At 43.4% G+C, this 24,243-nt stretch overlaps 1 protein-coding gene and 1 pseudogene across 1 annotated transcript; one reads left to right on the forward strand and one right to left on the reverse strand.

The window, feature by feature from the left end:
• Positions 1-2,861: 2,861 nt before the first annotated feature.
• Positions 2,862-5,643, reverse strand: LOC102862495 (chromosome unknown open reading frame, human C1orf64). The gene is made up of 2 exons (XM_006883700.1): positions 5,610-5,643; positions 2,862-3,289 (listed from the first exon to the last, which is right to left on the reverse strand). Exons 1-2 carry the CDS (start codon positions 5,641-5,643, stop codon positions 2,862-2,864), a joined length of 462 nt encoding a protein of 153 aa, XP_006883762.1.
• Positions 5,644-17,675: 12,032 nt separating this feature from the next.
• LOC102862904 lies at positions 17,676-18,603 on the forward strand (annotated as a pseudogene).
• The last annotated feature ends 5,640 nt before the right edge of the window (positions 18,604-24,243 follow it).

Here is a 24,243-nt window from a genome sequence, read left to right on the forward strand (position 1 = left end):
CAGCCAAGCACTTAACCATCGCATGACCAGAGAACCTTTGACACCCAGTGGTGGTGGTGGTGTTTGGTGCCATTTACAACTCATAGCAAGTCTACGAACAACAGGTCTGAACCTGGCCTTATCCTATGTCGTCCTCGGCATCTCTGATACGTCTGAGTCATTGTTACAGTCACTGTGTCAGCCCATCTGGTTGAGGGTCTTCCTCCCTTTCACTGATTTTCCTCCTTTCCAAGTATGATGTCCCTCTCCAAGGACTAGCTCCTTCTGACAACATGCCCAGAGCACATGAGATGTGATTTCATGATCCTTGCCTCTGAGGAGCACCCTGGCGGCACTTCCTCCAAGATAGTCTTGTTAGAAACAGATGACAGAGAGAACTGTTTAAAAGGGATATGTGATTAGGTATTTTTGTCATGACAGGAGTCCAGAATGAAGGCTGTGTAGTGGAGTGGACTTGAGGGGAGGGATTGTATAACAATGAAAGAATTTTTCTTTTACTTTTCAAAGGGAAGAGTGAACTGGGTGAGGAAGGGGTGGGCATGGAGAAAAGTGCAACAATGAATGAATGGAAATCCAAAGTTTCTGTAAACTTTCATTAAAATTAATTTTAAAAAGATAGACTTGTTAGTTCTTTTGGGATATTCAGTGGATGTCCAGTAAAAACTTAGCGAATGAATGAATGAATATTATAGCTAGACCAAAGGTTTTGAGCTCCTGTGTCATCACCACATGCTGGTTCTGCCTTGAACATACTCCCCTACCACCCTGACGTGACCGTGACTCACCCACTGGCCATATCTCAGTTTAAGCATCACTTCCGGCAGGAAGTCCTCCCTGATCGTATCTCTCTTCCTCTTTGCCCCGGCCTCACTCTGATGCTCTCATTGCTGCACGTACCGAAAGTCATGGGTCTTCTTCCTTGTCTTCCCATCAGTGTCAGAAGGAGGTTATGTTTCTTCTCACTGCTTCTGCCTCTCTAGAAAAGGCCCTGTCAGGTCAGGAGGATGCATGGTATCCAGTTAGAAGAGCTCAGAAGCCAACTTTGTACGGGTTCCGATTCCAACAGCACCGATCTGTAAGCCTTGAGTGAGTTCTTCAACCACTAGTCCCTCAGGTCTCCAATGCATGAAAGGGCACAAAAAATAGTGCTTTCCTTACCCTGGCACGTGAGGATGCCATTTTCATGACAGAGAACAGTCAAGACCTGTCAGTATTAATATTTATAGGGAGTTCTGGTGTCTGTAAGTTTAGGAATAGAGTCCAATTCATGCGGCAGATCTATCTATTCACAGAGTTTCCTGACAGCCCCAGTGACAATGTGCTGAGCTGATAGCCAACATGCAGCTTACCTCCACCAGTTGCTCCAAGGGAGAAATATGAAGCAGGCTGTTCCAGTGAAGGTTTACAGCCTTGAAACCGGATGGAGGGAGGCAGCAAGTCCGAATGAGCGTGAAGGTGGTGGATGTGTTGTTCATCTTCACAGTAGAGGTTGCCAGGCATTTTCTCCTGTGGAATAGCTGTTGGGCTTGAACTACCAACCTTTTGGTTAGCAGCTGGGCACTTAGTCACTGTGCCACTTGTGCTTCTTGGTCAATAGACGAACTCATTTCCTGTCAAGTCAGAACCAATTCCAGAGCTGAGTTCCTGAGACTGTAGTTATACATGGGGGAGGAGGTCTGGTGCCTTGGTGCTAAGGAGCTTCACCGCAAGCTCAAAGGCACGCGGTTTGAATCCACCAGCTGCTCCGTGGGAGAAAGATGGGCACTCTCCTCCCGTGTGATTTACTGCCTCCGAAAACCCACTGGAGGGTCAGCTGTGGGTCGGTTCTGAATCACAGATACATAACAATGGATCACATGGGAGGAGATTACCCATTTTTCTTCCTCGGAGCCCCTAGTGAATTTGGGGCAGCTTCCTCTACACCAGGCCACCAGATTTCTCATTTATTTGCTCTGATTCAATGTTCCATTTTCTTTCTGGACTCTCCATCCTGAGAGAAGAGGTTCCAGTTATTTCCCACCTCTACCTGCCGGATCCCACCTGGATCCTGGGAGCCTCCCATCTCCACCTGGTGCTGGCATCTCCCCTCCCTGGGTCCCACATCCTCCTTATAGTGACTGACACTTTCTTATCTGAGCCAAGATGCCACAGGAATCCCGCAGGGCCAGGCCCTGGGCCAGGAGGTGTTTGCAAGCCAGGCTCCTCCTCCTCCTCCTCCTCCTCCTCCTTTAAAGCCTGCTTTGATGCTTGCTCTAGCATGGCCCTTATCAAGCTAACGGAAAGTCTGAGCATCACTGGTGCTTGCTCCAGCAGCAACTCCGGACAACAACGGGCAGCCTCCTCCTATTACGATTCACCTGCCTTTTAATGGTTACCCACTTAGAGAGACCTTCCCAATCATTGTATCGGAAAAGCTCCCAGCCCAACCTCTCTCTCCTCCCAGCACCAAGTCTCATTCCCTTCACAGCCCTTATCTTTTTTCAAGAATACCTGATTTATTGTGACTACCTGTTTAAGCTTTACCGTCCCCAACCCTGGTTTTTGAGAAAACTGTAGCATTTCCCCTCATCTTCCCAGGGTCTAGCATGTTAATATTTATGTGAATAAATTCATCTCTTTCCACAAGGAATTCCTACTCCCCCCTTTCTTCCCTGCAAGAGGATGAGGAAGGAGAAAGAAAGACATCTGAATATGCACTTGGTGGCTGTGTCAGACTTTCTTTAATCGAGCTGTTGGTCTTTCCTGAGCTCAGGCATTAAAGGGCCTGCCACACTTGGAGGAGAGGCTCAGGCCTGGGACCTGCAGTCCCTGGGCAGATGACCCCGATACGCCCGTCCCTTCTCCACGCTCGACCTCCCCAGCTACTCCACCTGCCCACAGACGCAGGAGGAGAGGGCTTTGAGAGAGCCCTTGACTGTTCCCCATGCTGAAGACCTTGTGGGCACGGCTTTTAAGTGGCTCTCTGTGGGTTCGGGTCCCTTCTGGGGGCAGAGTGAGCTAACTGGACGGGAAGCTGAGCCCCTAATATCTCTGCTGAGTGGCAAAGTGTCTCCAGTCTGGGCAGGGCATTCCCTCCCAAAGGGAGCCTCTTGACTCTTATGGGGCCAGTCCTGCCCACAGAACACGACATGGGTCTTCATTGGGGAGGTGACAGGGCCTTCATAGTGCCTGGGGACTTGAGGTTGCACCAGGGGTGCTGCCAGGGAGACCTGTCTCCCACAGGTGAGGTCGATAATGAAAGTGAGGTGAGCTGTAGGGATGGCCTTCCGATGGCGGATCAGCTTCTCTCCTAGAAACAAGAACAACACCAGAGATTTGTGTCGACACTTACTCACACATTGTACTGTCATTCAACCAGGGTTTATCTGAGTGCTGAAGGTTCACAAACACAGGGAGAAAATGAGGACTGAGGCACCACTGAAGACTTGTAAACCAGTGTTCATAGCAGCATTATTCACCATCACAAGAACATGGAAACTGCCCAACCACAATCAAATGGATTGAGAAATTATGGTACTTTCACACGACGGAATACTACACAGTAGGCAGGAGCAATGATTTTGAAAATTACTACTTAACTTGGGAGGGATTGGAGAGCATTATGCTAAGTGAACTAACTCAGTTCCGTAAGGACAAATATTGTATAAGACAATTATTGTAGAATGTGTATGAGGATCCAAGGCGAGGGGGAAGGTGGGAGAAGAGGGGGGTGAGGATGGGGTGGGCAAGGTTGTTAATCATAGGATCCTACAATTTGATGGGTGAAGGGAGGGGGTGAGTAAAAGAAATGGGAAAGATCCAGTGTGAAAACCAATGTATACAAACTTTGTAAATAAACCAATATGTATAACTGAAATGCTATCTGTAGATGAATGGATCAATGCAATGTGCCCACACGATGGGGCATGTAAAGGGCCATAAAGTAAGGAATTCCTGATGCCACCACTACATGGAACTAGTTTTTACACATCTTGCTGAGGGAAATAAGTCAGTCACAAAAGGACAAGTGTTTCCCAATCTCGCTCATTTGAACTCTAAGTAGATAAACAGAAACCAAAGTTATTAGAGGTTACCTGATATGGAAAAGAGGAAGCACTAATAGTTTAGAGGTAAGTCATTGTACTGCCAACTCAAAGGCAGGCAGTTCAAACCCACCAGCTGCTCTGAAACAGAAAGATGGCCAGTCTCCTCCCGTATGATTTATAGCCTCCAAAAATCCCCTGGAGTTTCAGTTAAGAGTGAGTTTGGACTCAATGCTACACAGCAACAGCACTATGGAAGAGAGAGGAGTTAAGGGGGAGCTTGCCTAAGGGGCAGGGAGATCATGTTAGTAGAATGACTTGGCAAAAAGAGAACATGCAGGGGAAGTCAATATACAATCAGGAGTTGATGAGACATTGTCAACCAGCATTCGATTCATCAATTTTAATTGGTGCTATGAGACAAAATGTACGTAGATGATTGAACGAAAAGCCAGTAATTTATAAATTTTCACTAAAAGAAAAAAGACAACAATGTTAATAAAAACTTTGTAGGTATATATGCACATTTGAAAAAATGAAATAGTAAGATGGCTATAATTACTACACATTAAGGGAGTGCTGGTGGCTTAGTGGTAAGGAATTTCTCTGCCAATGCAAAGGCACTCAGTTCAAATCCAACAGCTGCTCTGCAGAAGAAAGATGGGGAATCTCCTCCAGTGTGATTTACGGCCCCTGAAAACCTGTGAGGGTCAGCTGGAAGGTACACAATAACAACAAACTATACTACACATGTAAAAGTTGTTTTGATGACCTTATGTATATTTTTGCCACCATTTTTTTTAATGTCCATTTCAATATCAGAGAGTTCAGAGTTCAAATCCTGCCTTCCCCCTTTATCAGCCATCTGTCTTGCAGGAGTTAGCTCAGAGTTTGCTGTGTCACCTATGCTTTGGTGACAGATCCCGGCCTACTATGCAAATGAACCAACTGGAGAGTTTGTTAAAATGTAGATTCTGACACAGTGAGTATAGAGTGGGGGCCTGAGAAACTGCATTTTCAACACTCTCCCCCGTGATACCAATGCTACTAGTGTAGGAATCACTCCCAATGCCAAGCTCCTCAAACCAAAGGATGACCCTTGTCCCCTTTCACAGATGCAGGCACTGAGGCTCTGAAGCGCTCTCCTTTCCCATGTCATCTTGCCCACAAGCTCAGAGGGCATCCCCCCCCCCCGCCTGGTGCCACCCTCCCTGCCTGGCCCTGGAAGTCTCTACTATATTTATGGTTGTACTTTCCCTGATCAGCACATGGGAGAAGAATGAACCACTGAATCAATTAAGCCAATGGCAGAGCACAATTTGAACCCAGTTCTATCTGAACAAAATCCTGTGTTCAAAAAAAATGTTTCTTGTTATTCAAGTAACACATATTTCTACCCACTTGACTACATGCTCTTAATGACAGCACAGGCTCAGATGGAGGCTTATGTTCTAGTAAATTGTTAACACAGGAAATAAATGAAGTCCACCCAGGATCCCAGCCACCCTAAGAAGGTATCTGTCCGCCTCCCTGGCTTCCCTCAGCTGTTCTCTGTGCTCGGCTGAGACACCCTCTGCAGTTTCTTACCTGAGCTGCTCTCCAGACGTGGTCTCAGGCTCATGGCGTTGAGACTGGTTCTCTGGTCCTTTGCTTGAAATTGCTGGAGTCTTCTGAGTAGGCTATGCCACCACCACAACGCCTGGGCTAGCTCTGGAGAGAAAGGAGTGGTCTTTGGCCTCGCCTTCCAGGATGTAGCTCCCCATGGACCGGGCCTTTTATGTTTACTGGATGTGAGTGTGGAGCTAAGTTCCACCAGGAGCACAGGAACTGGCCTGGGGCAGTTAGGGGACTGCTTTGATCAACAGAGTTATGTCAACAGGACTGTTGTCCGGTCACATGCTGGGAGGCTAACCTTATAGCAAACAGTATGATTTCTTCCAACTCCAGCTGCCTCTAGACTTGAGACAGACCTTGGAAACTTTCTTATGAAAGCCTCAGTTTCCCAATCATCTCTCATTATCTGGCTGCTTTATCATTTTTTTTTCCTGCCTCAGTACCATAGGCAAAACAATTTACATTTGCATTTAATCCATCACCTGTTTTTACTGAAAAAGAAGTATACTTTAGAAGGAAGGTTGATTGTCTTAGTTTCCTAATGCTGCTATAACAAATATCACAAATTAATAACTTGAACAAACAGAAATTTATTTTTCTCACCATATAAAAATGCATTGGCATCAAATCAGAACTGATTCATAACTAGCCCTCCAGCAGCTTTCCAAGGCTGGGAATGGCACAATGTGGGAATGGCAAAGAATACTGAATAGACTATAAACTGTCAAAAGAACAAACAAATATGACCTGGAAGAAATACAACCAAGGTAATCGATCCTTGAAGGTAAAGATGACAAAACTTCATCTCACATACTTTTAGTATGGTGGTCAGGAAGGACCAGTCCTTAGAAAAACACTTCACGCTGGGAATGACAGCCGATCAGCAAAAGAGAGGAAGACCCTTAGTGAGATGAATGACATAATGGCTGCAACAATAGGGTCCAAATAGTGAGGATGACAGAGATAGTGCGGAGGGGGCAGGAGAGGGCAAAGTTCAGATCTGTTGTTCATAGGGTTGCTGGTGACACCAAACAACAACAATAAAATGCACAGGAGGAGAATGTCTGTATTTCTCCCAAGGAGCCTGTATTTCTCCCAAGGAGCCTGTATTTCTCCCAAGGAGCTATTGGTATATTAAAACACGCACGCACACACACACACACACACACACACACAGAGAGAGAGGCAGCCTTTGAGTAGTTTGTTTGAACTTCAACTACATATTGTGCTACCCGAGCTCCCTTCTCACACTTTAGGGGGCTACCTGTCTGAATTCAGGGCACTGGCTCCAGGGGAAGTGGCTCTTTCTGTCTGCTCTGGAGGAAGGCCTTATTTTTCCAGCTTCTGCTTCCAGGTTCTTTGGCAATTTCCTTGCATCGTGGCACCAAACTTACCCCATCTCTGTTCACTAGGATAATCTCTTTTATATCTCCAAAGAAAGGAATTCAAATTAGATGCTACATTAATGTTACCTCATTAACGTAACAAAGACAACTTATTCCAAAATTCCATAACCCCAGATATAGCAGTTAAGATTTACCACCCATATTTGGAGGGGGTCATAATTCAATTCATAGCACCAATATTACTATATTAAATGAAAACACTATCGCCCTCCAAGTAAAAATCCTTTTCTGTTGAAATTGCATCAGTCTTTGGCTCACTGTGACCACATCTGTTTCATAAACTGTGCTCCATAGGACTTTTTAGTGATTCATTTTCCAGAAGGGAACTGTGGTGGCCCAGTCTGTAGAGAGTTGATTACTAGCCCAAAAGGTGTCACCTCTAATGGTTTGAATCCACTAGCAGCTCCAAAGGACGAAGGTGAGTAATCTTCTCTCACACAATTTACAACCTCTGATGGAGGGTCAGCTATGAGTCAGATCCGACTTGCCGGCAGTGAGTTTGAGTTATTTTAGTTCATTTTACAGATGGAGATCACCAGCATTTCCTTCTGAGATGTTTCTGAGTGGACAAGAACCTTTAACCCCTTGGTCAGTAGCTAAGTGCGTTGTTTGCACTACCCAGGAACCCTAGGCCCTGTCGTTATGGTCCCCCAGTTGACTATGACTCCTGTCTGCACTGCCAACAAGAGACCTGAACCTTGACCTGTTCTGCTCCATCCTCATCATCTCTGATATGCTCATACAATTCACATTCCAATCATTAATGGATATATGCAGCCATGTCTCCTTATTTTTCAAGTGTCTTCCAATCTGAGGGGATCTATTCCGGTACCATATCTAACACCATTTTTCTGTTATTCACAGGGTTTTCAAAGACCTGTTATGTCAGAAGTGGATGGCCAATCCTGCTTCTTAATCTCACTTAATCTGGAAGTTGTGATGAAACTTGTATATCAACAGCGAACCTGCTGGTATTTCAAATACTGGTGGCACAGCCTCCAGCAGCCCTCAAATCTTCCAGTACAGCAAACTGACAGACAAGTGCTGTACCCATAAGTTGTTATGTGCTGTCAACTTGCTTGCAACTCCTAGTGACCCTGTGTAAAACAGCTCTGAATCCTGCTCTATCTTGAGTCAGTTTCATTGTCTCTGACACACCTACCCCTAATACCCCAGTCTCTGAGTCATTTCATCTCACCTCTCTTGTACTGTCCTTCCACCCTCCCAAGCATAATGTACTTCTCCAAGGACTGGTCCCTCCTGGAACATGTCCAAAGTATATCAGACATAGCTTCAAAATCCTTATCTCCAAGGAGCAGTATGGCTTCACCCCCTCTTAGCAGTCCATGGTGTATATAAGAGCAAAATGTAAATGAGGAAGTATATATATACAGAAACTATAAAAGAGGCAACTCTACAATAACACACAAATCACCTCCCATAAAACAAAGTGACATGCAAGTGCTGTACTCATAAGAGCAAACTATAAACCAAGCAAGTGTACAAATATCATAAAACAAACATGCACACTATGGGGAAAATAAAACAAAATGTCTAGCCTGAATTAGTGTACCTGCCAGCCCAGCAGAAGACTGCAGATGGAGTGCCCAGTCATGTCAGAGTTTCTGATATCTGTGTGATGACCAATATTCCAAGGTGTGAGCCACATTATGGGTAGCACATCTTCTGGGTTAGAGTGTGTTCAGGTGTGTCAAAGATTGGGGCTTCCAGCCTCGGGCAGAGTTTCTGCTGGCGTCAGAGTAGCCTGGTTAGGGTTGGTGTCTTTGTCAGTCCAGGGTATGGTTGCCGGCAGGGTTTTCAGTCAAAGATAATTAAGACAGCGAATCTGAAATGCCCAAATATGGCCATATGTGGCCATGGAGTGTGTCAAGTTAGGTTGTCCAGTGAAAAGGAAGTGCTGCATGGGTGGGGACACCTCTCCTCATCCCTGTTGTTGTTGTTATGGTTAGGTGCTGTCAAATTGAATATGACCCATAGTGACCCTATGAACAACATATCTGAACCCTGTCCTGTCCTGTGCCATTCTCCTACTTCCTGACACACTGCAGCCCATTGTGGCAATCATTGTCTCAATCCACCTGGTCAAAGTCTTCATCTCCTTTGCCAACTCTCTGCCTTTCTGAGCATCATGTCCTTCTCCAAGGAATAGCTCCTCCTAGCAACATGCTCCAAGTATGTGAGGTTAACCTTTATCTCCTTTGCCTCCAAAGAGTACTCTGACCACACTTTCTCCAAGACATATTTGTTTGTTCTTTTGGAAGTCCATGGGGTATTCAGTGGTCTTCTCCAACACCACAGCTCAAAGACATCAGTTCTCCTTCTGTCATCCTTATTAATTGTCTAGCCCTCAGATGTAGAGCAAGTGACTAGAAAGACTATGGCCTAAATCAGATAGATGTACTTTAGTCCTCAAACTAACATCATTACTCCTCAATAATTTGGAGAGGTCCCTGACTGCAGACTTTCCCAGTGCAATATGTCTCCTAATTTCCTGACAGCTGGTACCAAGGATGCTAAAAGTAGATCCAAGGAAAATGATTCTCTCAATCCCTAGATCCTACAAATATGTTACTTTACATTGAAGAAGGGTGTGAACATCTAGGTAGACATACGATCCATATAATCAGATGAATCTTGGCTATGTTGGTGACAGCTGCAAGAAGCCATTGAAAACCCCACTGAGATTGAAGCAAGAAGGGTTCTTACAAACTGGCTAGCTTTCAAAATGGCCTAGAGATAGAGTTGCCAAACCAAAGGTGGTGGTTGTTAGGTGTCATCAAGTTGAGTACAACTCATAGCAATGCTATGAACCACTAATCTGAACATTGTCCTGTCCTGTGCCATCCTTACTCTTCCTGACACACTCTACCCTCATAGCTAAAGTCATTGTGTCAACCTACCTTGTCGAGCGAGAGTCTTCCCCTTTCATCACCCTCTAACTTCCCAAGCATTATGTTCCTGCCCAAGAAATAACCTCTTCTAGCAGCATCCCCAAAGTATGTGAGATAAAACTTCATCATCTTTGCCCCCTTCTCCAAGACATAGCTGTTTGGTGTTTTTTTTTTTTTTGAGTCAACAAAATCGTCAGCACTGTTCTCTAAAACCACTGTTCAGAGATGCCAATTATTCTTCCATCCTGAGCCATTGACCAGTTCTCAAATGTATAGCAAGTGACTGAAAAGACCATGGTCTGAATCAGACACACCTTAGTCTTCAAACTGACATCATTGCTCCTCAATAATTTGGAGAAGTTCCTCACTACAGACTTTCCCAATGCAATATGTCTCCTGCTCTCCTGACTGCTGGCACCAAGTGTATTGATTGTGGATCCAAGTAAGAAAATCAAAATTAGGCAGTTTAAAACCACCAGATACTCTAAGGGAGAAAGACAGAGAACCTACTCAGAAGCAATTTACAGCCTCTGAAAATCCACTGAAGGGTCAGCAGTGAGTCTGTTCCAACTAAATGGCACATAACAAAACAATGTGAGATACAAAGAAAAGGTGAAAATTCACATACCAAAGAGTTTAAGGAGAAGTGACCACTAAATAAATAAAAAAAAGACATTAATAGAGACAGGGGTAAGGGATGAAATATGAATAAAGTCTTTAGTTAACAGTTGTATACCAACGTTGATTCTTAGTTTTGACAACTGTTCCATAGTCACATGCAGGTGACACAACCTTGCTTGTTGAAAGTCAAGAAGACTTGAAGCATTTGCTACAGAAGATCAAAGACTACAGCCTTCAATATAGATTCTATCTCAGCATCAAGAGAACAAAATTCCTCACTATTGGGTGAAGAGACAGCATCATGATAGATAAGGAAAAGATTGGAATAGTCAATGATTTCATCTAACCCACATCCACAGTCAACACTCTTGGCACTAACAGTCAGGAAGTGAGAAGATATATTTCATTGGGAAAGTCTGCTGTCAGGGACCTCTCCAGAGTACTGAGAAATAATGTCAGGGTTTTTTTTTTTAATAATAATTTTGTTGTTGTTGAACATTTTCTTCCCCACCCTCACCCAATGATACCACTTTAAAGACTAAGAGGAGGAGGGGAGGAAGAAAAGAGTATACGAACGAACAAATAAATAATTTTTTTAATGTCTGAGATAAAAAAAAAAAGACTAAGATACACCTGATTCAGGCTATGGTCTTTCCAATCACTTGCTTTGCATCTGACAGCAGGACATTGAATAAGGATGACAAAAGAAGAGCTGCTGCCTTTGAGCTGTGGTGCTGAAGAGGAATAGTGACTATCCCATGGACTGCCAAAAGAACAGATATATCTTGGAAAAAAAGTATCCAGAGGGCTCCTTGGAGGCAAGGATGGCGAAGCTTCATCTCACATACTTCGGGCATGTTGTTATGAGAGGCTATTCCCTGGAACACCACAGTTCAAAGGTGTCAATTTTTTCTGCTGTTACTCTTCATCATTGTCCAGCTCTCAGATGCACAGCAAGTGATTGAAAAGACTATGACCTGAATGCGACACACCTCAAACTGACATCATTGATCCTCAATAATTTGGAGAAGTCTCTGGCTATAGATTTTACCAGTGCAAAATGTCTCCTGATAGGACTATTGGTACCACGTAGGATTACAGATCCAAGTAAGATGAAGTCATTGACAATTTCCATATTCTCTCCATCTATCATGATGATGTCTATCTGTCCAGTGGTGAAGACTTTTGTTTTCTTGACATTCAGATGAAATTCATATTGAAGGCTGCAGCAACCTTCTGCAGAAAATACCTCAAGTCCCACTCACTTTCAGCAAGCAATGAAGGCCACACACAATGAAGGCCTTTGGTTGGTTTTTTGTTTGTTTGTTTTTAAATAACGAAGGCTTTTATGGTGCAACAATTCTGGAAGGCAGTTTGACGCTTCCTCAAAAAACTGAACATAGAAATTCCATATGACCCAGCTATTCCACTACTTGGAATATACCCTGAGAATATGAGAACTGAGGCACAAATTGAGATTTGTACACCGATGTCCATAGCAGCATTATTCACCATCACAAACATGGAAACAGCCCAAATGTCCAACCACAAATAAATGGATTGAGAAATTATGGTATATTCACACAATGAAATACTAGGCAGCATGCAGGAGCAATAGCTTTGTAAATTATTACCTAACTTGGGAGGGACTGGAGAGCATTAAGCTGAGTGAGTTAATTCAGTCCCACAAGGATAAATATTGTATAAGACCATTACTGTAGAATGAGTATAAGGATCCAGGAGGGGTGGGAGAGGCTGGAAGCAGAGGGATGTGGATGTGCGGGGGGTCGGGGGGGGATTAATCATTGGGTTGTACAATTTGATGAGGGGGTGAGGGAAATGGAAAGAATTTGTTCAAATTTGTATTAGAATTTTTTAAATAAACTAGTGAAAAAAAAATAATGAAGGCTTTTGATGAGGCTTCCTCAAATCCTGATGCCACATTTTCTTCACAAAATACAGCTTCTTGAATAATTTCTCAGCACACAAATTAAATAGGTATGGATAAAGTATAAAACCCTCACACATATTTGTCCTACTTTTAAACCACGCAGTGTTCCCTTACTCTGTTCATACATCAACCTTTTGGTCTAGGTATAGGTTCCACACAAGCACAATTGAGTATTCTGGGATTCGCATATTTCTCAAAGATAGCCATAATTTGTTAGGATCCACACAGTCAAATGTCTTTGAATAGTCAATAAAACACAAATAGACATTCTTCTGTTATTCTTTGCTTTCAGCCAGGATCCAGCTAACATTAGCTGAATTTAGTATCTTTTAAACCAAGTTTGAATTCCTCTATGTGCTTTTGTAGCTGTTTTTGAATGATCTTCAGCAGTACTTTGTGATATCACATGATATATGTAATACATCATGTGATCTTAATGTTGTGGTTGTTATGTGCCATCAAGCTGCCTACAACTCATAGTGACCCTATGGACAACAGCCTTAAACTCTGACACACCTACCCCTGTTACCCCAGTCACAGAATCAATCAATCTCATAGAGGGACTTCCTCTCCTGTGCTGTCCCTCCACCCTCCCAATCATGATATCCCTCTCCAAGGACTGGTCCCTCCTTGCAACATGTCCAAAGTATGTCAGATGAAGCTTCAGAGTCATTGCCTCCACGGATATTAATTACATTGTTTGACAATGTCCACTTTCTGCCGGATCACCTTTGTAGAGAATGGGAACAAACATGAATCTCTTCCTGTCAGTGTCCAGATAGCTGTATTCCAAATTTCCTGGCACACATTGGTGAGCATGTCCAGGATGCATCTGTTATTTGAAATATGTCAGTTGATATCTTATGGATTCCTGGGGCTTTATTTTTTGGACAATGACTTCAATGCAGCATGGACTTCTTCCTTCATTACCATTGACTTTTGATCATATGATACTACCTGAAATATTTCAATGCTGTTCTTGTTATGTGCCATCAAGTGGCCTGTAGCTCATAGCAACCTTATGTACAAGAGCTCTGAAGCCTGTTCTCTTATGAACAAGTCTCACTGACTCCAACATACCCACCCTATTACCCTAGTTACTGTGTCAATCCATCTCATTCAGTGTCTTTCTTTCCTGTGCCATCTGTCCACCCTTCCAAGTATGATGTCCTTCTCCAAGAACTAGTCCCTCCTGGCCACATCCCCAAAGTATGTCAGATAGTTGTTGTTGTTATGTGCCGTCGAGTCATTTGAGACTCATAGCGACCCTTTGTACAACAGCCCTAAACCCTGCTCTATCCTGTGCCAATCTCATATGTCAGATAGAGTTTCTAAAGTCCTTGCCTCCAAGGACAAACATGGCTTCACCCTCTCCAAGATTGACCAGTTTGTTCTCTTGGTGGTCCATGATATGTCCAATGCTCTTCTCCAGCACCACAACACAAAAGCATTGATTCTTCTGTCATCCTTAGTTATTGCCCAACTTCCTGATGTATAGGAAGTAATTGTGAAGAACATAGCCAGGCGCACCTTAATCTCTAGACTGACATACTTGCTCCTCAGTATTTTGGAGATTTTCTGACAGATTTTCCCAGTGCAATTCATCTTTTGATTTCCTGACTGCTGGTGCCAAGAGTGTTGATTGTGAGCCAAGCAAGATGAAATTTTTAGCAACCTCAATCTCTTCTCCATCTATCATGGTGTTAGCCAATTCTTTTCGGTTCAGTGACTCTGTCTATCCCCTCCATCTTCTTTTGATGCTTTCTGAATCATTCAAGACTTTCCCATAACATCCTTAAGTATACCATAAATGGCAAAAAGAACAAATATTTAAAAATATATTTCTTGGAGAGGGTACAGCAAACATGCTGCTTGGAGGAAAAGATGATGAAGCTCTGTCTCACCTACATTGAGCATGTTGCGAGGGGAGATTATTCCTTCAAGAAGGACATCATGTTTGGAAGGGTGGAGGGATGGCGAAGGAGAGGAAGACCTTCAACCTGGTAGGTTGACACAGTGACTCCAGTAAAGGGCTTGAGTGGTCAGAGATCCTGAGGACAGCACAGGATAGGATAGGGGTCGGATCTGTTACATACAGGGTCACTGTAAATCGTACTTGGCTTGATGATACCTAATAACAACATTCCTTGAATAGAGACATCATGCTTGGAAAAGTGGAGGGTTGGCAAAAGAGAGGAGGACGCTCATGAGATGGATTGACACAGTGTCTGCGACAATGGGCTCAGGAATATCAGAGATGATGAGGACGGTACAGGATTGGACAGGCTTCCAATCTGGTGTTCATAGACTTGTTATGAATTGTTCTCATCTGAAACGTACCTCATAATAACAACCATGGTTATACAAGATGATAACGAGGGAGGAAAGTGTTTGGAAACTTGTTAGACTATCTAGGCAACTTTTAATCTATAATTATTACGTTGATGTTGTTGTTAAGTGTTGTTGAGTCGCAGGCGACTCATAGTGACCCTATGAATGAAAGTCCTGGACACCTCCTGTATAACTTTTCATCATTTCTCCAGGTTCATAGGGTTTCCAGAGGCAAGCTATTATGGAAGTGGATGCCACTCCTGCTTCCAAGCTTGTTTTAATCGGGAGCTTCACCATATTCTAGAATTATTATAGAGTAAATATTTATTTTTTAAATTAATTTTAATGAAAGTATACAGAGACTTTGGATTTCCATTCATTCTGTTAGGAACCTCTCCAAAGTACTGAAGAGCTATGGCGTCTCTCCGGAGACTAAGGTGCGTCTGATACAGGCCATGGTCTTTGAAATCACTTGTTATGCATCAGAGAGTTGGACAATGACCAAGGAGGATAGAAGGAGAATTGATGCCTTTGAGCTGTGGTGCTGGAGAAGAGTATTGAGGGTACCATGGACTGCTAGGAAAACAGCAGATTCATCCTGGAAAGGGTTAAACCAGGCTGCTCCTTGGAGGCAAGGATTCTAAGGCTCCGTCTAACATACTTTGGACATGTTGTAAGGAGAGACTGGTCCTTAGAGAAGGACATCATGCTTGGGACGGTGGAGGGACAGTGCAGGAGGGGAAGGCCCTCTATGAGGTGCATTGATTCAATGACTGGGGTAATCAGGATGGGAGTGTCAGAGACAGTGCAATTGGCACAGGACAGAGAAGAGTTTAGGGCTGTTGTACATAGGGTCGCTATGAGTCACAAGCGACTCGAGGGCACATAACAACAACAACAACAATAACATTGAGAATAAATATTTAAAAGAAAACAACAAGGCTGATAGAGAACTTTTGCAAATGGCTTTTGACACAAATAAAATATGGTTCATAGTTACATAGAGTTTCTATAGCAGAAATACCACAAGCAGATGGCTTAAATCAATGGAAATTTATTCTCATATTCTGTGAGTTTATGGTCTTGAGTCTTTTCTGATCCTTAGTGACCTTCCCTAAGGCACTCCTATAGCCTAGAGGTAAGAAGTGTTGCAATCTCAACGGCTCAATCCACTTTCGGTTCAGTCCTCATGACTCAATTCAACTCACCAGTTGCTCCTCCAGAGAAGGCAGGGCACGCTCTTCCTGTGTGATTCACTGCCTCTGAAAACCCACTGGAGGGTCAGCTATGAGTCGGTTCCAACTCGAAGGCCCACAACCACAGTGACCCTCCCGGGTTTCCAAGGCTGTTACCTAAGCAGGAAAAAACTACCCCTCTTTCTCTTTTGGCACAAATAACTGGAGCTCTATCACTTTGTTTGTAGCTAGTCACTCAACATGCTACAAACTACTCCACCAGTGCCCCAGCTTCCAGAAGACCAAGGCTTTCTCTTTGTCAGTTCTTGAGCAAAAACTTTGTCTTGTTTCAGGAGCTCTCCGTCATGGAGATTGCCATGTGTCTTGACACAAATTTTTTCCTGATTCTGAGAAGTGCATCACATCAGCACCCTAGGTCCAGAGGACATGATCGACTTTTGGCTCTTTGTTTTCTTTTTGGTTTGCTTACAGAGTTTGTATACATTGTGTTTCACACTATTTGTCATTTACTTTGTGTTTCATCCAAGCATACTCATACATCATGCTATATAAAATTAATCGCATTGGACCTTGCCCATCATTACCCTTTTCCCCAGATCCTTCCCATTTCCTTCTCCCCCTCCCTCCACCCACCACACTCTGCAGCCCTGTGGGTTTGCCCCTACCCATCCTCAGCCCTCCCCCTCTTCAGTTCCCATTCAGGTTTTACTAGATATTATTTTATTTTTACAATAATGGTCTTATTTGTCCTTATGAGACTGCTTTAGTTCACTCAGCATGGCTCTTTCTGTCTGTATGATGAACAAATAATTTGAGAAGCTGGGCTACATGAAGAATATGGGACCAGGATTGGAGAAAGACTCATCAACACCCTGCATTGTGCAGATGACATCATTTTGCTTTCAGAAACGGAAGAAGACCTGAAGCACTGGCTGCTCAAGATCAAGGACTACAGCTTTCAATATGGGTTACATCTCAACATCAAGAGAACAAACGTCAGCTGCCGGAGCCAGAGCAGAGCCCAGGTCGCAGCGGCCGAGCTGAGGTGGCCTCTGGTTGACAGGGAATGGCAAAGGACACACTGTCAAAGGAGATCAATCAGAACTGGTTTTGACAAAGACTGTGTCAATAAAACAACAGAAACCAACACTCAAGGAATGTCGCTAGATGACAATATAAACAGACTCTCAAGGAATGTGGCAAAACAACAGACTCAAAGAGAAGATAAATGAGATGGCCAAAGTCACCATATCCATTGGAAGGAATGCACCATCAGCTGTTTAAACCCCACTCCCTGCTAACAAAAGATATATAAACCCTTTTGTGAGATAAAAAATGGAGTCACTCTGTCCTGACCCATTCATAGTCTGTTATGAACATCCAATAAACCTCAGTTTCTTTCTCTTGCTCTCACTTGGTCTTGGTGTCTTTCTTGTATATTCAAGTCAGAACTTTCTAGTTCTTACTCAAAGAGGCCCCTGGGTCTCTTTTGGAGATTATCCCCTTGATCATGCCTCGGCCCTTGAGGTGCACAGGTGAGGCCAGGAGGCTGGTGCCCAGGGCCATGAGTGAACAGGTGTACCTTGGGGCCCACTGTCAGTACAGCACGGTGGATCAGAATAATGTTCAACATCAACCTCCTGGAGAACCTGAAACTGTACATTATCAGCCGGCCGCCTCTGGTGGTCTTTATGATCAGCATCAATGTCAAGGTCATTGCTTTCCTGATCCTGAATACTTCTTCAAGGTCAAGGAAATCAAGTCCCCGGGGAGGACGAGGACTGGAACAAGTTCTACTCAAATACATGGACTTGTGTGTATCAGAGAACAAGATGCTGAAAGGCCTCACAAGCCACAGGACAACTCCAGAAAGCACAGTGAGCAGCGGGCAGGCCGGGGCACGCCCCAGGCCCCCCTATCCCCGTAGGACCCAGCTGGGGCCCAGCCAACATCTTCGCCGCAATCATGCTAACCCTAGACTCACTCAGACCCCTTAGAGGGTACTCCCGCAACGTCACCCACCTCTACTCCACCATCCTGGGCCATCAGATTGGACTCTCAGGCAGGGAGGCCCACAAGGAGAGCAATACCACCTTCATGCTGCCCACAGCCTGGGGCACCGATGACTGCGCCCCGCATGGCCACTGTGAGCAGGTGGTGGCCTGCACGACCATCAGTCCCTCAGGGTCTTCCCCAGAACCTTGCAGCCATAACAATGTGTCCTCGACACATACAACAATGCCACACTCTGGTACAAGATCTCCCCAACCACCCGAGATGCCAACACAAAACCCTCAAGACGACAATGCTTTCCAGTGTTACAAGGGTGCCGTTGGCAAAGTCTAGCATGCTTTAAACCCCAAGTTCACAGTTATCCTTCCAGGTTATGACCGCTCACTAATAAACCTGCACCTCATGCATACCAGCTGCTTCCTCTTCTTGACGGTAGTAACCATGCTTAGCTATGCTGTTATCAAAGGCAGACCTGGCAAATTATGTCCAAACAATCCCGAGCTCTGTCCTGAGAAGGTGGCTTTGGCCGAAGTCTAGTCCGCTGCCTCCCATTGTCCGGAGAGAGGCTTCGAGAACCTTAGCCAATGCCTGCTGAACCCAGCCTGGGCCCGGACACTCTGTGGACACGTTCTCTTGCAACGTTGGGTTATTCCAAACAAAGACATCTCAAGTGCTTCTTACTGACTCATACATATTCCTAAAAATTCAGGCGAAATTGGTCTGACAATGCACGCACTTCACACTGGTGCAAGCTGAAGCCTGCAGCCTCGTGGCTGACTTGACCTGGTGTCTGCCCCTGCCCAGGCCCTGGTGGACCCAATGGCCTCGGCTGGGACGCCCTCTTCTGGCGTCATGTGGCCGATGGGCTGTGGCTCGCTTTGGCCCTACCCAGTCTGCACAGAGCATGTGACCAGCCTGCACCTTGGATACAACTCTGCGTTCTCAGAGACACCAGGCCACCTCGTGGACACAACCTGTCTGCGGCTTAGTAATCATAGTAACAGCAATTAATCCATTTCCGCTTGTTTGCTTGCAAGGTTAACACATACCTATGTTTTTAAGTTTCTTTCTTATTTTTTTAAGAAGATAAAATAGTCACCTTTTAATGCTAAAAGAAAAAAAAAATCCTCACCGCTGGGCCAATAGGCAACATCATGATGAAGAAATAAATTAATTGTCAACAATTTCATTTTTCCTTGGATCTACAATCAATATTCATGTTAACAGAAGTCAAGAAATCAAAACATGTGTTGCATTAAGAAAATGTGCTGTCCATAGTGCTGAAGAGCGACAATGTCTTTCGCCTCTGTTAAAGACTAAGGTGTGCCTGATCCAAGCCATGGTTTTTTCAGCTGCTTTGTATGCATCTGAAAGCTGGACAATGAATAAGGATGACAGAAGAAGAATCGATGCTTTTGAATTGTCGTGTTGGAGAGGAGCATTGACTAACCTATATATTGTCAAAAGAGCAAGCAAGTCTCTCTTGGAGGAAGTACAATCAGGATGCTCTTTAGAGGAGAGGACAGTGAAACCTCGTCTCACATTCTTTGAGCATATTATGAGGAGGGAGGAGTCCTTGGAAAAAGACATCACTCAGCAAAAGGTGGAGCGAGGCCCAGAGAAAAGAGAGGCGAACCTTCAACAGGATGGATGGTCCCAGTGACTAACAATTTCAGAGAGGGTGAGGATGGCACAGGCCCTTCACCAAGGTCCGGACCTGTTGTTCTGAACCTTGCCTTGTAAATTGTAGTTGACTTGACATTACCTAACAACAACAACTGAGGTTGCCTTCCCCTCTGTTCCTGTCTCTCTCCCTCTCTCTTTCTTTTATCCAGGACACACCCCAATAACCTTCCTGAACACATGTTACAGTCACCGCAGATTTGAGAGTTCTTGCCAAGTCTAATGAAGAGAAAAGGAGCTGGTTTTTATGTTTGTTTGTGTTTTCTAAATAGAGTTTATTGGAAAGGGAAAGCTCAAGAGAGAGAGTTGGAAAAAGCCTCAGCAAGTATTTTGGCAACACAAGCCTCTGTCGAAGCAGCAGTAGGTTGGGGAAGGGAGGGCAAAGTTCAGATCTGTTGTTCAGAGAGTTGCTATGAGTCCAGGTTGTCTTGAAGGCAGCTGAGCACAAAACTAACAAGAAAGCTTTGTATATTCTTCAGTCATCTGAGGAGACGTGGGAGTTTTCTGGAAATGGCCTGGCTAGGCAGGGTGGCGAAATGAAATGTGTGCACATTCAATCTTTCAAGACAGATTCCATCATGAAGATTTCTTGGCCAGGGAGCGTCATTTATCATGAGATGGTTCACATGTATAGTCACATGTATAGTCTTCTGTGGACATCACTTCAGGTTGGAGAAAGAAGCTGTCTGTTGCCTCTCACTCACAGCTACCCCGCTACCCTGGAAAATAGATCTGAACTTTCCCCTAGCCTGTGCTGTCCTCATCATCTCTGGTATGCTTCAGTCCATTGTTACAGTCAAATAATTTTGCTCAAGACCTTCTTTTCTTTCTTTGACCTTATACCTTTTTTGCCAATGTCTTCAGTACAGTTTGAACTTCCTTCATGACCATTGCTTCCTGATCATAGAGTACTTACTGAAATAATTCAACATCGATGAGCTCTTTTTTGCACAATAACTCTGTGTGGTTGTTTCATTTCCTCTGATGCTTTATGCATCATTAAGATTTCACCCATAGAATTCTTCAGTATTGCAACTTGAGACTTGAAATTGTTCTTCAGTTCTTCTGGCTTGAGAAATACTGAATATGTTCTTCCCTTTTGGTTTTATAAGTCCAGGTCTTTGCATATTTTGTTATCGTACTTTGCTTTGTCTTCTGGAACTGCCCTTTAATATTTTCTCTTTAGATGTCAGCATTTCTTCCCTCTGTTTTTGCTTTTCTATGTTCTAGTGCAAGTTTCAGAGTCTCTTTTGATATCCATTTTGGATGAGTATCTCTTCCCTTTCTTTGTAATGACCTTTGCTTCCTTGGTGTCTGTCATCCTGCAACTAATCTGGTCTTTGATCATTTGCGTTCAATGCATCAAATCTTTTCTTTTTTGTTGTTGTTGGTTCTTTTTAATTTTTTATTGATATTTTAATGGAAGTATACAGAAGACTTGGATTTCCATACTCATTGTTGCACATGTTCCTCCCTACCCACCCACCCTCAGTTCACTTTTCTCTTTAAAAAGATTCTTTAATTATTGTACAATTTCCTCCCCCCCAACCCCTGCCCATCTCCCAGTCCACTTTGCTATGCGCCTCTTATTCTGGACTGTTGTCATGCAAATGATACCTAATCATATATTTCTTTTAGGTAGTTCTTTCTCTCATCGATTTAAATGCAGTATTCATTATTTATCTCCTCTTTTCTTAGTTTTTCCCCAACCTTCATGTCAATCCTATTTTATAACAATGACATTATGCAGTATTTGTTCTTTTTTTATTGAGATATTTCACTCAGCCTAGTGTCTTCCAGGGCCACCCATTTTGTATGTTTTATTAGTTCCTTGTTTTTCAGTGCTGCCTAGTATTCCATTGTGTGAATGACGACAGCTTCCTTATCCGTTCATTTGCTAATGGACATTTGGGTTGGTTCAATCTCTTTGCTGTTGTGAACAACACAGCAATAAATGTATCTGTTTGGGTGGCAGTTCTGGTTTCTTTAGGGTACATTCCCAGTAGTGGATTTGCTGGGATAAATGGTATTTCTATTTCCAGCTTTTTGAGAAAGCGCCATACTGCCTTCCAGAGTGAATAAGGGTTCCAATCTCTCCACAACGTTGCCAGCATTGGTTGTTTGCTATTGTTACTGGGGTGAGATGGTATTTCTCATAGTTGTTTTCAAATTTCTTCTTGAGATAGTGTTTAAATTCAGGTGGGAAAGACTCAAGATCAGATTTTGGTTCTTGTGGACTTGTTTTAATGTTTTCAGCTTCAATTTGAACTTGAATAATTGATCTTCTCCACAGTTAGCCCTGACCTTGTTTTGATTGCTTATTTATCAACTCCTTCCAGAATAACAGTAAATAGTAGTAGTCCATCATGTAAGGGTCATTTGTGCAGTATCCAATTTTTAAAAAAAGTATTTAAAATGTCAAACTACTTATTTATTAGTAAAATTCTATTATTTGATCTTCAGCCTCATATCTGTCACCAAGTCTGTACTTCCCAGCTATCAGTCTTCGTTTCCAACTTTTGTATTCTAGTTACCAATTATTTTTAAACAACCATTTTCTATTGGTTTGCTTACAAAGTTCTTTTACATCGTGTTTTACACTATACTTTATTCACATTGTGTTTCATACAATCATTCCTACTCATAATGTTTGTTGCTTTGTTGTCCAGTCGTAGACGACTCATAGTGACCCTATGAACAAACAACCTGAGCACTGTTTGTACATAGAGTTTCCGGAGGCAAGCCATTTTGGAAGTGGATGCCGCTCCTGCTTCCAGGTGGTAACCTTATTTGACTATTAATACTTCACTCACTCACTCAGCTGCCCTTGATTCCTACTCATAATGTTATATAAAATTAATCATCATTAGACTATGTCCACAATTGCCCTGTGTTTTCAGATCTCCACTAGATCCTTTTCATTTTTTGACCCACTCATCCCTCCACCCATCAAATTGTGTGACCCTATGACTTTTCCCCTGCCCATCCTCACCCCTCTGTTTCTGCCCTCCTCCGCCCCTTGGGTCTTCATACACATTTTACTAGTTATCTTTATATTTCTACAATAATGGTCTTATACGGTATTTGTCCTTGTTGTTGTTGTTGTTGTTGTTATGTGCCATCAAGTCGCTTGCGACTCATAGCGACCCTATGTACAACAGCCCTAAACTCTGCTCTGTCCTGTGCCAATCGCACTGTCTCTGACACTCCCATCCTGATTATCCCAGTCACTGAATCAATCCACCTCATAGAGAGCCTTCCCTTCCTGCACTGTCCCTCCCCCCTCCCAAGCATGATGTCCTTCTCCAAGGACCAATCTCTCCTTACAACATGTCCAAAGTATGTTAGACGGAGCCTCAGAATCCTTGCCTCCAAGGAGCAGCCCGGTTTAACCCTTTCCAGGATGAATCTGTTTGTTTTCTTAGCAGTCCATGGTATGCTCAATACTCTTCTCTAGCACCACAGCCCAAAGGCATCAATTCTCCTTCTATCCTCCCTTGGTCATTGTCCAACTCTCTGATGTATAACAAGTGATTGCGAAGACCATGGTCTGTATCAGAAGCACCTTAGTCCTTATGAGACGGATTTATTTCACTCAACATAGTGCTCTCCAGTTCTTCCTAAGTTATGCAGTAATTTTTAAAATTATTGCTCCTGAGTGTTGCATAGTAGTCCATTGTGTGAATGTACCACTTTTTCTCAATCTAATCAATTGTGGTTGGACATTTTGGACTGTTTACATGTTCTTGTGATTTAACACTGCTATGAACATTGGTGTACAAATCTTCGTTTGTGCCTCAGTTCTCATTCTGTTGGGGTATATTACAAGTAGTGGAATAGCTGGGCTCATATGAAATTTCTGTGTTCCGTTTTTTGAGGAAATGCCAAACTGCCTTCCAGAGTGGTTATACCATTTTACAATTCCACCAATAGTGTATGACAGTTCTAATCTCTCCACAATGTCTCCAACATTTATTGTTTGTTGTCCTCTTAAACTTTGCTACTGCTACAGGAGTGAGATGGTACCTCGTTGTGGTTTTGATTTGTATCTCTCTTATTGGCAGTGATTTGAGCATTTCAACATGTGTTTGTTGGCCTTCTGAATATCAGCCTCTGAAAAGTCTTTCCATGTCTTCTGGCCATTTTGTAAGTTGGTTATTATTAACGCATCTTGGTTGCATATTGAATCAGTTTCAGACAACAAAAGTTAGTAAGTCCTCAATTTCTTAATCCTTGGTATTAGTTATTGGAGCATATATCTGAATAATAGTTGTATTAACAAATCCCGTTTGTAGTTTACTTGACTCCACAGTCGACACTCTTGGTAACAGCAGCCAGGAAATCAAGAGATGAATTACATTGGGAAAGTCAGCTGTGAGGGACCTCTCAAGAGTACTGAAGAGCAAAGATGTCAGGCTGGAGACTATGGTGTGCCTGATCCAGGCTATAGTCTTCGCAATTACATGCTATGCATCGGAGAGTTGGACAGTGAAT

This window comes from Elephantulus edwardii, unplaced genomic scaffold (genome assembly GCF_000299155.1).
Source record: "Elephantulus edwardii isolate Elephantulus edwardi_28Jun2011 unplaced genomic scaffold, EleEdw1.0 scaffold00028, whole genome shotgun sequence".
NCBI classification, from domain to species: Eukaryota; Metazoa; Chordata; class Mammalia; order Macroscelidea; family Macroscelididae; genus Elephantulus; species Elephantulus edwardii.